Genomic DNA, 16,697 nt, shown 5'->3' on the forward strand with positions numbered 1-16,697 from the left:
AATTAAGAAGTACTATATTTTAAATAGTGACATATCAACTAAAGTCATTATTAGTGCAAAAGTTCAATCACATTTCATTTGAATGAAAATAACTTGTGGGGAAAATACATAAAATCTCTAATCTGTGAATATAATGTGATTAATGTGACCCCTACTTCAGTCAGTGAAGTCCAGGGCTGAATGTGACATATTGAGACCTATATAACTAAATATTGGTCATTTGCCAACACATTATTTGGTTAAATAAATGGGTTATGCAGATAGTCATACTATTCTTATACTTTATTAAAATAAAATCATCCTTAACCTTCAAGTTAAATCCATTATTTCCGTGGACTTAAAAATCATTTTTGGACTTGTTTAAATTTTTTATGGCCTTCCTGCCCTGGCATTTGGCCTTTGTGCCATCAAAGAAATTACAAAACCAAAGGCCAAGTGCCCTTGCCCCTAAAATGACGAAATTCCAGGCCTGGTTGGGACTGTTTTTTGGGTGGTGAAACCGCCCCTATAAGTGAGGTTTGAATATTTGTACAACAAATCCTGCGCTTTGATTGGCCACAATGTACAAACATGTACCCCGCCCAACCCTGCACCGTGATTGGCCAATCACAGTCTATTCAGGACTGTGATTGGCCAGTGTCACATGACACATGTGCATAGCCCTATATAAGAAACCATAACTTTAAAAAAAACATAACTTTGTTTTTTTTAAGTTATGGTTTCTTCCATCATAAAGAGTGTTTCAATAAATGTATTTATTTGTTGTACATGATTGGTTGACTCCATTCAGTATTGTGATTAGCTAGCAAGACACCGCCCACTTCACACTGGGTGTGATTATTATTATTTTTTTAATGACATCTACTGCTTCTCTGAGTGATGAGGGATCATTCCTAAGCTGTGTTAGAGCGCCCCTCGTGGAATAACAAAATAAAAAATTAACTTGCTAAACATATTGATCATGAATAATGCATTGATTATAAACAGATCACAGTGTGTTGATCATAGTGTATTGATGGTATAACGAGACGTGTGATTGGTCGGTGTGTGCAGGCGGCCTCGCTGGAGCTCAAACAGGATTGGGTGAGGAGCGTTCGTCAGGTGATCCAGGAGAGGCGGGGCCACCTGAGAGGCGCGCTGAGGGAGCCAATCCCGTTGCCCAAGACCCCCGGCCCCACGTTGTCGCGGCAACGCAGCATCACGCGCAGGTTAGATACGCATGACACACACACAGAATGGACCTTTACTAAATGTCCTTTTTCTCTATGGATTACTCACAACATGGAGATCTTTTTGTTGTTTTTGTCTCATTCTTAAGACAATGATTTGATGACCAGTGTAGGAGACACAAAGGAGACTCTTTTGTGTCTCCTACCGGAACCACTGCCGGTCATCACATTATTGTCTTAGGAATGAGACAAAAACTAAACAATATCCAGGAATTCAAGTCTTCATGTTGTGAGTAATCCATAGGAAAAAAAATCATTTGGGGGTGAACTATTCCTTTAAGTTTTTAAACCGTTTTATAACTGTTGTCTTTCCGTGTGTGCGCTGTGTGTGTGTGTGTGTGTGTGTGTGTGTGTGTGTGTGTGTGTGTGTGTGTGTGTGTGCGTGTGCGTGTGCGTGTGTGCGTGTGCGTGTGTGTGTGTGTGCGTGTGCAGGGACACCAGTGAGGATGCAGACAGTGTAGGAGACGCCAGCAGTCAGCCAGACACCGTCTCCATCGCCTCCCGCACCTCCCAGAACACAGCAGACAGTGACAAGGTACGCACACACACACACACACGCCCACACACGCACACACACACACACAGACACACACACACACACACACACACACACACACACACACACACACACACACACACACACACACACACACACACACACAACTACTGAGATTAAATGGTTTGCTCATTAACCCATTCATTCAGGGAACACATCTTTGTCATTTTATATTTCTTTGGCTATTCACAAATAGCAGATCTATAAGCTCATAGTGCGGGGGGGGGACCCTCCCCCAATGTGGGAACCTCTGCTGTAGTGGAACTACCTGCAACCATTATCCCCGATGGCAGGTCTGACCTTACAAGATCTACAAAATCTACAAGATCTATAAGTTCTCCTTCCATCAATGCTTATTATCAGGCGCTGAAGTCACTTAATCCTTTAACTCAAGGGTCTTCAAAGTTTTCAGGCCAAGGACCCCCTTAGCTGAGAGAGAGATGAAGCAGGGACCCCCTCTATAATGTATAAAATTGTGTTTCAGATAAACGTATGCTGCTCTTTTTTCCCTCTACACCTATAACTCTTTGCCAAAAATAGCCGATCTACAAGCTTGTAGATCTGCTATTTTTGGCTAAAGTTCTCCTCAGAAAGGGGATGCTAGGGTTCAAGTGGTTTAAGTAAAGAAAAAAAAATCATATCACACAAAGATTTGGCAGACCCCCTGTATTAACTCTGAGGACCCCCTAGGGGTCCCGGACCCCTTGTTGAACACCCCCTGCGTTACTGGTTGGAATTCAGAGGCCCACAGTGGTCTAGAGTGTAAATAATTGTAGTAATATCTCATTACAGTCTTTCATATCTCTTGGTCTATGATTCTATTTGAATCAAAGGGAGGAATATAATAGAATGTATATGAATACTACACTGTTTCCCCTGTGATTATAGTTAGAACTCACATTTGATCACTCTGCATTTGCTCTCTCTATTTTACAACTCACAGTAGTAGACAAACCATGTTCTCACCTGTTGGTATCCTGTCAGAATAACTATTTGTAAATAGAGCCATGTATGACTGTGTCCACTAAACCACACCTCCAGCTATCTGTGTTCTCTTCTTGTTGTGTATAAAGGAGACACACGTCTGACACTCGGGAGGCTGCATGAGGCAGTCTCCGAGAGCCCTCGTTTAAGGTATAATAAATATGTTGATTCATTCCACTCTACCCTCTGTTGGAATTATTTCCTTTATACTGAAGTAGAGTTAATATTTCCATAGCATCCTCCATTCCAGGGCTACAGTAGGCTATGGCCGTTTGAATGAGGCTTGTTTTTGGAAAAAACTACAGAAATCAGAGAAAATGTTCCTTTTATAACTTTAACATGAAAGGTGCCTATAGATTCTTTGCGTTGTGATCACGTGATTTCTGGGTGTACTCTGATCATTCACAGCCCCCCCCTCACCTGGCAGTGAATGAGTTAAGACCGGGAGCGTATCTGTGTCATGTACAGATTTCTTAACTCTTAACCCATTAAGACCTGAGGGCGATTCTTAGCTAATGTCTTCCAAATCCCAACAGTTTTCTGAAAAAAACGTATGTTTCTATATCAGTGGTTCTCAAACGTTTTCATGTCAAGGACCCCCAAAATTATATGAATTTGGCCGCCGACCCCCGTCTCAAAATATGTTGTTCCAGGGACCCCCCAGAAGCAAAGATTTGAGTTAAAAATGTTCGCTTTAAAAGAATATAAATATATTAATTTGCACACATTTTCTCGATTTTTCGAAAATAGCAGATCTACAAGCTCATAGCGCGGCACTCGGTGCCGCGCTATGAGCTTGTATATCTGCTATTTTTCAATAGCCAAAGTGTAAAATAATGCTTTTTAGCTCAAATCAATAATGATAATAACAAGTAATCTAAAGTTCTATTGCTGTATAAATATCAACCTGACGACTGTAAAGGTTAAGACTGAACAATGCTGCTGTAACATAATGCCTGATTGACGTGGTTGCAACGTGCGCGCCGCGTCACGCACCAATAAGAGACGATCTACAACACGGGTCTTCAATGTTTTCAGGCCAAGAGATGAAGCAGGGACCCCCCTACTTATTGTATAATATTGTGTTTCAGATGAAACTTTTTTTTTCTTACTTGGTCTTCTCTTTTTTTCCCTCTACACCTATAACTCTTTGCCAAAAATAGCAGATCTACAAGCTCATCACAACGCCTCGCAGTGCGAGGAGTTGTGAGCTTCTATTTTTGGCTAAAGTTCTCCTCAGAAAAGGGATGCTATAGGGTTCAAGTGGTTAATGTAAAAAAAAAACATATCGCACAAAGATTTGGCGGACCCCCTGTAGTAACTCTGAGGACCCCCTCGGGGTCCCGGACCCCCTGTTGAAGACCCCTGATCTACAAGCTCACATAAACCGACCCGGAGGTCCGAGATAATAGAACCTGTTCCGAGTGATTCTGATAAAACACAGACCCAACACACACAACGCCTTGTGATGTGAGCTTGTAGATCGATCATTTTTACAATCACTATTACAATCTAATCTTTGACAAGTTTGGCCCAATTTAATGCCTGACCGTGTTCTCTATAATAGAATAATCTGTTTATTACTTTTGACACAGTAATGGTCACTTACATGTGCAGAGACCCTGTAAACACTGATACTGTACGATGGGCTGTTTACTGTTGAGAGAGAAAACTATGTTGCACATTAACATAATCATCTGGGGACCCCCTGAAATCATTTTGGGGGTCCCCAGTCTGACAAACATTCATCTATAGACTGCCTGTCAGGCAGTGTGAATGTGAATACACACTGTAACACACACACACACACACACACACACACACACACACACACACAGTGTGTGTGCTTGGGTGTGGGTGTATTGGCTCGCGTGCGCAATTGTGTGTGTGTGTGTGAGTCTCAGCAGAGTCCAGAGGGTGTGTCCCATGACTTCATCACTGCCGCAGCTGTGTGTGTGTGTGTGTGTGTGTGTGTGTGTGTGTGTGTGTGTGTGTGTGTGTGTGTGTGTGTGTGTGTGTGTGTGTGTGTGTGTGTGTGTGTGTGTGTGTGTGTGTGTGTGTGTATTTAAAGGGAGTTTCCATGTTAACTTGCTGTAGTGTAGTTTCTGCTCTGAGGTGAGTGAGACTCTGCTGTTATTATGCTGTTGTTGTTGTTCTGTTAAAAACTAATACTCTTTTTACTCTTTTTACTCTTATTACTTCATTTTGACAGCAAACGTGTGACTTAGTTTCAGTCATGTTTTAGTCATTTGAAATGTATCAGATTGTAGCAGTGGTGTAAAGTAACTAAGTACGTTTACTGTACTTAAGTACACGTTTGAGGATGTTTGACGTTACTGGAGTATTTCCCATGTTCAATACTTTTACTCATAGGGGCAAATATTGTACTTTTACTCCATTACAATTATTTGAAAACTTTAGTTACTTTATAGATTGTGATTATTATTACAAAACATACATTAACCACTTCAGCCCTATATACATTTTTTTCTGAGTGTGACACCCGCCCGGAACCAAGCATACAATGACTTGTCTTTTAGTTCTACTGGATCTCTTCTCCACTAGTCTTAGTTCTACTGGATCTCTTCTCCTCTAGTCTTAGTTCTACTGGATCTCTTCTCCCCTAGTCTTAGTTCTACTGGATCTCTTCTCCACTAGTCTTAGTTCTACTGGATCTCTTCTCCACTAGTCTTAGTTCTACTGGATCTCTTCTCCTCTAGTCTTAGTTCTACTGGATCTCTTCTCCCCTAGTCTTAGTTCTACTGGATCTCTTCTCCACTAGTCTTAGTTCTACTGGATCTCTTCTCCACTAGTCTTAGTTCTACTGGATCTCTTCTCCACTAGTCTTAGTTCTACTGGATCTCTTCTCCACTAGTCTTAGTTCTACTGGATCTCTTCTCCACTAGTCTTAGTTCTACTGGATCTCTTCTCCACTAGTCTTAGTTCTACTGGATCTCTTCTCCACTAGTCTTAGTTCTACTGGATCTCTTCTCCACTAGTCTTAGTTCTACTGGATCTCTTCTCCGCTAGTCTTAGTTCTACTGGATCTCTTCTCCGCTAGTCTTAGTTCTACTGGATCTCTTCTCCTCTAGTCTTAGTTCTACTGGATCTCTTCTCCGCTAGTCTTAGTTCTACTGGATCTCTTCTCCACTAGTCTTAGTTCTACTGGATCTCTTCTCCACTAGTCTTAGTTCTACTGGATCTCTTCTCCGCTAGTCTTAGTTCTACTGGATCTCTTCTCCACTAGTCTTAGATCTACTGGATCTCTTCTCCTCTAGTCTTAGTTCTACTGGATCTCTTCTCCACTAGTCTTAGTTCTACTGGATCTCTTCTCCACTAGTCTTAGTTCTACTGGATCTCTTCTCCTCTAGTCTTAGTTCTACTGGATCTCTTCTCCCCTAGTCTTAGTTCTACTGGATCTCTTCTCCACTAGTCTTAGTTCTACTGGATCTCTTCTCCACTAGTCTTAGTTCTACTGGATCTCTTCTCCACTAGTCTTAGTTCTACTGGATCTCTTCTCCACTAGTCTTAGTTCTACTGGATCTCTTCTCCACTAGTCTTAGTTCTACTGGATCTCTTCTCCACTAGTCTTAGTTCTACTGGATCTCTTCTCCACTAGTCTTAGTTCTACTGGATCTCTTCTCCACTAGTCTTAGTTCTACTGGATCTCTTCTCCGCTAGTCTTAGTTCTACTGGATCTCTTCTCCGCTAGTCTTAGTTCTACTGGATCTCTTCTCCTCTAGTCTTAGTTCTACTGGATCTCTTCTCCGCTAGTCTTAGTTCTACTGGATCTCTTCTCCACTAGTCTTAGTTCTACTGGATCTCTTCTCCACTAGTCTTAGTTCTACTGGATCTCTTCTCCGCTAGTCTTAGTTCTACTGGATCTCTTCTCCACTAGTCTTAGATCTACTGGATCTCTTCTCCTCTAGTCTTAGTTCTACTGGATCTCTTCTCCACTAGTCTTAGTTCTACTGGATCTCTTCTCCACTAGTCTTAGTTCTACTGGATCTCTTCTCCGCTAGTCTTAGTTCTACTGGATCTCTTATCCTCTAGTCTTAGTTCTACTGGATCTCTTCTCCACTAGTCTTAGTTCTACTGGATCTCTTCTCCACTAGTCTTAGTTCTACTGGATCTCTTCTACACTAGTCTTAGTTCTACTGGATCTCTTCTCCACTAGTCTTAGTTCTACTGGATCTCTTCTCCACTAGTTCTCTTCATAACATAACACGTCTGTTTTTTTATTTGTTGACTAAATTGTCAGTATATTTAGTCATAGTTTTAGTCATATCTTAGATTTTATTTTGTTAGTATATCGTCAGTGAAAAAGGCAGTCGACCAACATTTGTACTCCTCTTTCTACTCCTCAGACTTAGTGTTAGGATTAGACTGTACTTTTACTCAAGTACATTTTGAATTCCAGACTTTTACTTGTACTAAATGTGAGTACTTTTTCCACCACTTTGATCATAGTTATGTCTGAACCAATCTGCAATTTTTTCGCAACTGTGTGTGTGCGTGTGCGTGTGTGCGTGTGTGTGGCAGCCTGGGACATACCCACAGACTAGTTGTTAAAGGGCTGCAACAACTCAGGATGCCCAAAAAGGAGGCAAAAAGGTTGGCAAAGTATTGTGCTGTCTCTGCTATAATTGGCAGCCGCCATATAGCGGAGACGCTGTTACTTATACCCATAGAGTTGAAATGGTACATGCATGTATTTAGCGCTTTTATCCAAAGCACTTTACATAGGTTGTGCATTACATTCACCCATTCACACACACATTCACACACAGACAGCAGAGGAAATCATGCAAAGCACCAACCTGCTCATCAGGAGCAGTGAGGGGTTCAGTGGCCCTCATTTATCAACGCGGTGCAGCCCAAATAATGGGCGTACGGTGAGATCACCGCACCTTTCGGCATTTATCAATATATCCTGACGTGGGCTTCATCCTACCATACGCTGAGATCTCACGTCTGGTCGAGACCAGTTGTTGACGTTGGCTGCGCCCGTTTATTCCATTCTAGACCTGCGGAGCAGCATTGTCTGACTGTCTGACAGGTATCTGGACACATAATCCACTCCTAAATGTATATCTACACACTAATAAATAATCCCTGTGAAAATATCACATTTTATAAAGTAATTTAAACAAACTGCTTTAACAGTCATTCAGTTGCATTGGCTATTTTAAAATAGCAGATCTGCAAGCTCAAAAACGGGTCGCATCGCGACGCGTTGTGAGCTTGTAGATCTGCTATTTTCAAAATATACGAGCGCTTTTGCGTCGGGACTCGGGAGTCCCGCGGTCGGGACTGCCGACGATCTTTTCATGGACAGTGAGGTGTACAAACTTACAGTAGCTTGTCCTATGTTATGGAGTTATGTCATAGAGAGTTTTGAAGACCACAACCTGGATGGGTTAAGGATATAAACCCGACGCTCCAATCTCTTATTAACGGGACGGACCGAAACCACTGCCGTCTCACGGGGAATATCCTACATGACTGCTTGTGCACTGCTCGGTATGGGTTAAATAAATTAATATACAAACGTATTCCATTCATGGCGATGTGATTGGTATCATAATATGTCATTCATGTAGGCTACAAGCCTACGTGACAAAGATTGTACCGTCCGCTACGGTACGGATTACAATACATGAAAAACACAGCTGGGCGGGCGTGTGTGTGTGTGTGTGTGTGTGTGTGAGAGAGAGAGAGAGAGAGAGAGAGAGAGAGAGAGAGAGAGAGAGAGAGAGAGAGAGAGAGAGAGAGAGAGAGAGAGAGAGAGAGAGAGAGAGAGAGAGAGAGAGAGAGAGAGAGAGAGAGAGAGAGAGAGAGAGAGAGAGAGAGAGAGAGAGAGAGAGAGAGAGAGAGAGAGAGAGAGAGGGGGGGCGTGTGCGTGTGCGTGTGTGGCGAGGCAGGCGGGGGAAACTCTTTCTCATTGGCTTTTGATGTCTTTGGTCGTATTCTGGTCCTTCTTCATGTCGTAAAATCGGGGCGTTTTGAGAATATTTAAGGGCGTGTTATTTAAATGACGCTAGGTTCCAGCCGTGACATTTATCAAGCCTGGGACCAAATGTAGGCTCGGATCAGCTGTGTAGGATTCGTTGATAAATGTGACTTCGACGTTGGTGTACGGCCGAATATATGGAAAAATATAAGCCGGTTTATAAGCTGCGTTGATAAATGAGGGCCAGTGTCTTGCTCAAGGACACTTCGACACTAACTCTGGGGTGGAGCCCGGGATCGAACTGGGAACCTCACGGTTGCCATCCAGCCGCTCTACCCCTGAGCCACTGCCTAGAGTACTGAGTGACATGCCTATTGTATCATGAAAACATATGCCAGGATGTTGTCAATGTAACCTTTACTGAACCTATAATATGTGTGTCTCTGTGTATTCTCCTTTATGTGGACATAAATACATGGTTAAAGTGTGTGTGTGTGTGTGTGTGTGTGTGTGTGTGTGTGTGTGTGTGTGTGTGTGTGTGTGTGTGTGTGTGTGTGTGTGTGTGTGTGTGTGCAGCTATCAGGAGGCTGTGAGTTAGTGGTGGTGTTGTTAGACTTCTCCAGCGGGGGCGCCGGCGAGCTCAGCGTCCGCTGTGGTCAGACGGTGGAGCTGGTGGAGCGCAGCGCCGAGAGACCTGGGTGGTGCCTCGCCCGCACTACTGATACCACACCTACACAGGTAATCTATTACTGATACCACACCTACACAGGTACTCTATTACTGATACCACACCTACACAGGTAATATATTACTGATACCACACCTACACAGGTAATCTATTACTGATACCACACCTACACAGGTAATCTATTACTGATACCACACCTACACAGGTAATCTGTTACTGATACCACACCTACACAGGTAATCTATTACTGATACCACACCTACACAGGTAATCTATTACTGATACCACACCTACACAGGTAATCTGTTACTGATACCACACCTACACAGGTAATCTATTACTGATACCACACCTACACAGGTAATCTATTACTGATACTACACCTACACAGGTAATCTATTACTGATACCACACCTACACAGGTAATCTATTACTGATACCACACCTACACAGGTAATCTATTACTGATACCACACCTACACAGGTAATCTATTACTGATACCACACCTACACAGGTAATCTATTACTGATACCACACCTACACAGGTAATCTATTACTGATACTACACCTACACAGGTAATCTATTACTGATACCACACCTACACAGGTAATCTATTACTGATACCACACCTACACAGGTAATCTATTACTGATACCACACCTACACAGGTAATCTATTACTGATACCACACCTACACAGGTAATCTGTTACTGATACCACACCTACACAGGTAATCTATTACTGATACCACACCTACACAGGTAATCTATTACTGATACCACACCTACACAGGTAATCTGTTACTGATACCACACCTACACAGGTAATCTATTACTGATACCACACCTACACAGGTAATCTATTACTGATACTACACCTACACAGGTAATCTATTACTGATACCACACCTACACAGGTAATCTATTACTGATACCACACCTACACAGGTAATCTATTACTGATACCACACCTACACAGGTAATCTATTACTGATACCACACCTACACAGGTAATCTATTACTGATACCACACCTACACAGGTAATCTATTACTGATACTACACCTACACAGGTAATCTATTACTGATACCACACCTACACAGGTAATCTATTACTGATACCACACTTACACAGGTAATCTATTACTGATACCACACCTACACAGGTAATCTATTACTGATACCACACCTACACAGGTAATCTATTACTGATACCACACCTACACAGGTAATCTATTACTGATACCACACCTACACAGGTAATCTATTACTGATACCACACCTACACAGGTAATCTATTACTGATACCACACCTACACAGGTAATCTATTACTGATACCACACCTACACAGGTAATCTATTACTGATACCACACCTACACAGGTAATCTATTACTGATACTACACCTACACAGGTAATCTATTACTGATACCACACCTACACAGGTAGTCTATTACTGATACCACACCTACACAGGTAATCTATTACTGATACTACACCTACACAGGTAATCTATTACTGATACCACACCTACACAGGTAATCTATTACTGATACCACACCTACACAGGTAATCTATTACTGATACCACACCTACACAGGTAATCTATTACTGATACCACACCTACACAGGTAATCTATTACTGATACCACACCTACACAGGTAATCTATTACTGATACCACACCTCAGGGTTTCCGCTAGGCATTTTTTGGGCCGGCCACCATGGCCGGCAGGATTACATTTTACCGGCCAAAGAATACATTTACCGGACATATTATAATTAACGTCACATGCGTGTTTGCACTGCTGTCATGCACCCAACTGATTGGGCTCATTTGCTGCGCTTCTTTCCACTTTATCACAGATGCAATCTGTTCCTGTTTTTATAGATAACTAAATTATATGATCTACTATATCATGCAGAGATGTCGCTTGCCAAAAATGAAATGAATAAAGTGGGCATGAGTGAACTGCTGAGTGAACACGGTCGCCCCGGGGAAAATCCGGCGGTATTCGCCTGGTAGGGTATTCCTAAACAAACATATCAGTAAACTATGCCTAAACCTAACCTTATTCCTATCCTAATCTTAACCTCAGTAAAACTATACCTAATCCTAAACCTATTTCTACCCTTATCCTCAGTAAAACAAATACAAGAATACAAGAACCGCTGGTCCGCCTGTGAAAAATGGGGGCGAGGGTGTTTTGGGGCGAGTCCTAACTACCCTGCGGGCTGTGGTTTCCCTGCGCAACACCGTCGCACAGTATAAACAAATTAATATATATTTTGGGCTTTACATCGATTCTCATTCAACCTTGATATGCAAAAGTAGGTTTTGTTTAGTTTTGTTAACGTTAATTATATATGTCATGATATATGTGGCCTTGCGCGAGGTTGATTACTTGCTTCACCAACTTTCACCACCGTATCCATTGCAGACAGACAGTCACTGTGCTTGCATAATATACACAACCCACACGTGTTCGGGTCCCTTTATCGACAATTGGGTCCGGTTTGGTTCAGAATCTATCACCTCGGAAAATCCCGGTTCTGTTTATCAACACCCGAGCGAACCACTCTGTCTAGTGTCTACTCAGCGCTGAAAGACACAGCCGTGTCTCTCAGCTGTGCTGTGTTGTGTCGTATCAAAATAGCAGACATACAAGCTCACAACGCGGCGTGTTGCGACGTGCTGTGCGCTTGTAGCTCTGATATTTTCAACGCGAAAATGAGTGGTATTCACCTTTAACAACACATTCCATGCCAGAGTTTAATCTCATAATGTACTCACCAGTGACAGCGTTTTATTGTTGTTTTTTTGTTTTATTCACGTCGCCACAGACCTCGTTAAATCCCTTTAGATCTAACAGCATAAAACTGTTTGTAAACACAGCGGCGATCCAACTGCGTCGCCCAGTGAAATCTCCGTCAAAAACCCAGTCGCCATCCTGTAGTTACAACGGTTTATGTTAAACAGCGATCAGCGACGAGGAAAACTACAAACGAGAAAATTACGTTTTTGTGTCCGCTTTAGAATGGAGGCCGACGGGATCGGCAAAACCGGATCCCGGATAATTCCGTTTCCGGTGGTGCTACAATGAAATGTGCCGTATCGAAAATTGAAAAAAGTGCAATGTGAACTTTTTTTTGAAAAAAATAAAAAAACACCACTTCGCGTACGCGATTGGCAGTCAATGTGTTAATGTTGGAAATGGGTGGATTTCGCCATGAATATCAATGAGTACATTTGCATTAACTCCGCCCCTGTGTGAATATCAATGAGTGAATTGGCCTTAACTCCGCCCCCTTGTAGGAGGGGCTGCTGCCCATGTCAGCGCTGTGCCTGTCTCACTCTCACAGTGCAGACATGGAGGGAATCCTGACCAACAACAGCAAGACAGGTAAGACACACACACACACACACACACACACACACACACACACACACACACACACACACACACACACACACACACACACACACACACACACACACACACACACACACACACACACGCACACACACAGCAATGTGTAACTGGCCCCTGTAAAAAGACTAAGCTTAACAACACACCCCCCCCCAACTGTTTACTGTACATATCTTTGTTTTACTACTACTGGTATATATGATGTTTTACATATTACTAGGACGGATATGTATGATATATGGTCCCGTGATATACCACGGGACATGGATATGTATGGTCATGACGTCATACTGTATGGAGACAGTTAGAGGAGTTCTTACTGTATGGTGTGTTTGATATGAAATGCAGTGGTGGAAAGTAACTAAGTACATTTACTTAGTTACTGTACTTAAGTACCATGTTGAGGTATTTGCACTTTACTGGAGTATTTCCAATTTCCAATACTTTTACTTCTACTCCACTACATCTCAGAGGCAAATATTGTACTTTTACTCCACTACAATTCCTTGAAAACTTTAGTTACTAGTTACTTTGCAGATATAAATTATGATATTACGAAACATACATTAACCACTTTAGTCCTATTTTATACCTAGGCTATTTGAAAATAGCAGATCTACAAGCTCACAACGCGCCGCTTTGCGACGCGTTGTGAGCTCGTAGATCGGCTATTTTCAAACATTTTTATACTTTTACTTTTGGTACTTTAAGTACATTTTGATGCCAATACTTCTGTACTTTTACTCAAGTACATTTAAAATTCCGGACTTTTACTTGTAACAGAGTACTTCTACAGTGCAGTATTGATACTTTTACTTAAGTAAAACATTTGAGTACTTTTTCCACCACTGATGAAATGTGAGCTTATCATAATCACAGTAATCCTTCATCATATTCAAGGGCTTTTGCAGAGAAATTAGACTCCAGTCACTTTCACTTCATATCGATATTGTGAGCCCAATATCGTGTGCCGTATCGTATCGGCACACCCCTACATATTACTGTATATTATTGTTTGTCTGTAAAGGAGTAGTTCACCAAAAACATTACTTATGTTCTATCAATTACACCCCATGAAGCCTTGAATTCGTGGAGATTTCTTTTAAGTTTTTTTTTGCATTCCTGAGACAATAATATGATGACCGGTGGAAAGATGTATGAAGGTTTGCAATGCCAGTGGAGTTACATTACATTACATCACATTACAGTCATTTAGCAGACGCTTTATCCAAAGAGACTTACAGTAAGTGCATTCAACATAGGTAGGGAACGAAACTACTAATCACCAGAAGTCTGAAGTGCATTTTCTGCAAAAACAAGCAACTAAGAGTATACCTAGCGCTAAGGTAAAAGTGACATATATCATTTACCTACTTTCATAAACAGATGAGACACAATAGGAAAATCAAATGAGCACGAGCTAAAACAAATAAGTGTATCGAATAAAGAAGGTCGAGTAAAACAATACAATAATAAAACAAGAGTTTGTACAACTAGTTAACAACAAGCAGACAAGGCGAAGAGGAAGGGTAGTGTTTCCTGAAGAGGTGGGTTTTCAGCCTGCAAGATGTATCCGGTAGGAGACACAAAGGAGTCTCTTTGAGTCTCCTACTGGAGCCACTGCCGGTCATCACATTGTCTCAGGGATGAGACAAAAACTAAAACATCTCTCCATGAATTCAATGCTTCATGGGGTTTTTAATTTATAGAACATGAGTCACCTTTTGGGTGAACTACTCCTTTAAATGCCTGGATGAATTGAATACACAGGACCTTAATGGAAACCAGCCCTGAGGACTTATTTGGGTTTAATCCTTTTAGCATTCTATTGTATAAATGTGTTCCACCGTGCCTTGACTTATAATCCTCTGTCTGTCTGTCTGTCTGTCTGTCTGTCTGTCTGTCTGTCTGTCTGTCTGTCTGTCTGTCTGTCAGATTCTGTCTCTCTCTCAGGTTCAGATAGTTCTATGGTTCAATCCCAGATGACCAGCCAAGGTATACTGTCTCACATCCTTCCTGTCTCACCACCCATCCTGTCTCACATCCTTCCTGTCTCACATCCACCCTGTCTCACATCCATCCTGTCTCACATCCACCCTGTCTCACATCCACCCTGTCTCACATACATCCTGTCTCACCACCCATCCTGTCTCACCACCCATCCTGTCTCACATCCATCCTGTCTCACCATCCACCCTGTCTCACATCCACCCTGTCTCACATCCATCCTGTCTCACATCCACCCTGTCTCACATCCACCCTGTCTCACATCCATCCTGTCTCACATCCACCCTGTCTCACATCCATCCTGTCTCACATCCATCCTGTCTCACATCCATCCTGTCTCACATCCACCCTGACTCACATCCACCCTGTCTCACATCCATCCTGTCTCACATCCATCCTGTCTCACATCCACCCTGTCTCACATCCACCCTGTCTCACATCCACCCTGTCTCACATCCACCCTGTCTCACATCCATCCTGTCTCACCATCCACCCTGTCTCACATCCATCCTGTCTCACATCCATCCTGTCTCACATCCATCCTGTCTCACATCCATCCTGTCTCACATCCATCCTGTCTCACATCCTTCCTGTCTCACATCCATCCTGTCTCACAATCTAAGCAATGGAATTGCTTAGAATTTCTTTTTTTTTATTCAATTCACATTCTGTTTAGGTATTTTTAAGCTGAAAATGTGTGATTTTGAAAATATTTTTAAATAATAATAATTGAATGGAATTGCTTAGTATTTATTATTTTGATAATGATAATAAAACAATAATGTATATATTTACATGACGTGACCCATAACAATAGCTCCGCTGTGTGTAGTAATGAGTTGTGTGTTTTCATCCATGCTGTGTGTATTGCAGGACCCTCCTCCCCCACTGTGGGTGGGGGGGCGGGGGGCGTGACCGGGTCGCCTGGGGGCGTGGCCGGATCGCCTGGGGGCGTGGCCGGATCACCAGGGGGCGTGGCCGGATCGCCGGCATCAGGAACCCCGGGACCCAAAAGAACGGGATCTGGTACCGGGAACACGCTAAAGGTACATGTACACACGCAACAAACACGCTAACAGTACACGTGGTACACGTGGTACATGTTTACGGTGGTTTATGGGTCTTATGGATAATAGTGTTTGATATGCTGTCAATCACTTTGTTCCAGCGCTGGCTGACCAGTCCTGTGAGGAGACTCAGTCAGGGGAAGGCTGATGGACAGAAGAAACCTCCAATCAGAGCCAGGCGGCGGGACAACAGAGCTGAACTGGCCACGCCTCTCACAGCCAACACACAGACGGTAACCCGCAATAATTAATATATGTTAATGACTGTTATTGTTGCATGTCATTATGTTAATGATTGTATTGTTGCATATCATTATGTTAATGACTGTATTGTTGCATATCATTATGTTAATCTGTGCAAATCTTTGAATATATATTTTTTAAAGCGAACATTTGTAATTCAAATCTGTGCCTCTGGGGGTCCCTGGAACAACACATTTTGATATGGGGGTCCACGGCCACATACATATCTAAAGATGTTTTCTAAATCCTAACAGTATGTTGCTATAATATCAGTGGTGATCCAACTTTTCCATGTCAAGGACACCCAAAATGATATGTATTTGGCCGTGGACCCCCATGGACCCCCATCTCAACATATGTTGTTCCAGGGACCCCCCTTTAAAGCATATATATATATATATATATATATATATATATATATATATATATATATATATATATATATATATATATATATATATTATTTTTTTTTATTATTTTTTTACATATTCAAAGAATTTCATATTCAAATCTTCCAAGATTGTTATTTTTCTATGATCT

General features: G+C 42.1%; 1 protein-coding gene across 1 annotated transcript in view; it reads left to right on the plus strand.

The window, feature by feature from the left end:
* The window catches only part of LOC308080963 (kalirin-like), a 103,074-nt gene that overhangs the window by 68,910 nt on the left and 17,467 nt on the right, over positions 1-16,697 (plus strand). The window contains exons 38-44 of the mRNA XM_080423103.1: positions 1,054-1,208; positions 1,662-1,764; positions 9,299-9,460; positions 12,726-12,813; positions 14,776-14,835; positions 15,721-15,893; positions 16,016-16,147. Coding sequence (XP_080279229.1) covers positions 1,054-1,208; positions 1,662-1,764; positions 9,299-9,460; positions 12,726-12,813; positions 14,776-14,835; positions 15,721-15,893; positions 16,016-16,147 — 873 coding nt within the window. The remainder of the gene's footprint in view (positions 1-1,053; positions 1,209-1,661; positions 1,765-9,298; positions 9,461-12,725; positions 12,814-14,775; positions 14,836-15,720; positions 15,894-16,015; positions 16,148-16,697) is intronic.

This window comes from Gymnoscopelus braueri (genome assembly GCF_963280865.1).
Source record: "Gymnoscopelus braueri genome assembly, chromosome: 24".
Classification (NCBI taxonomy): domain Eukaryota; kingdom Metazoa; phylum Chordata; class Actinopteri; order Myctophiformes; family Myctophidae; genus Gymnoscopelus; species Gymnoscopelus braueri.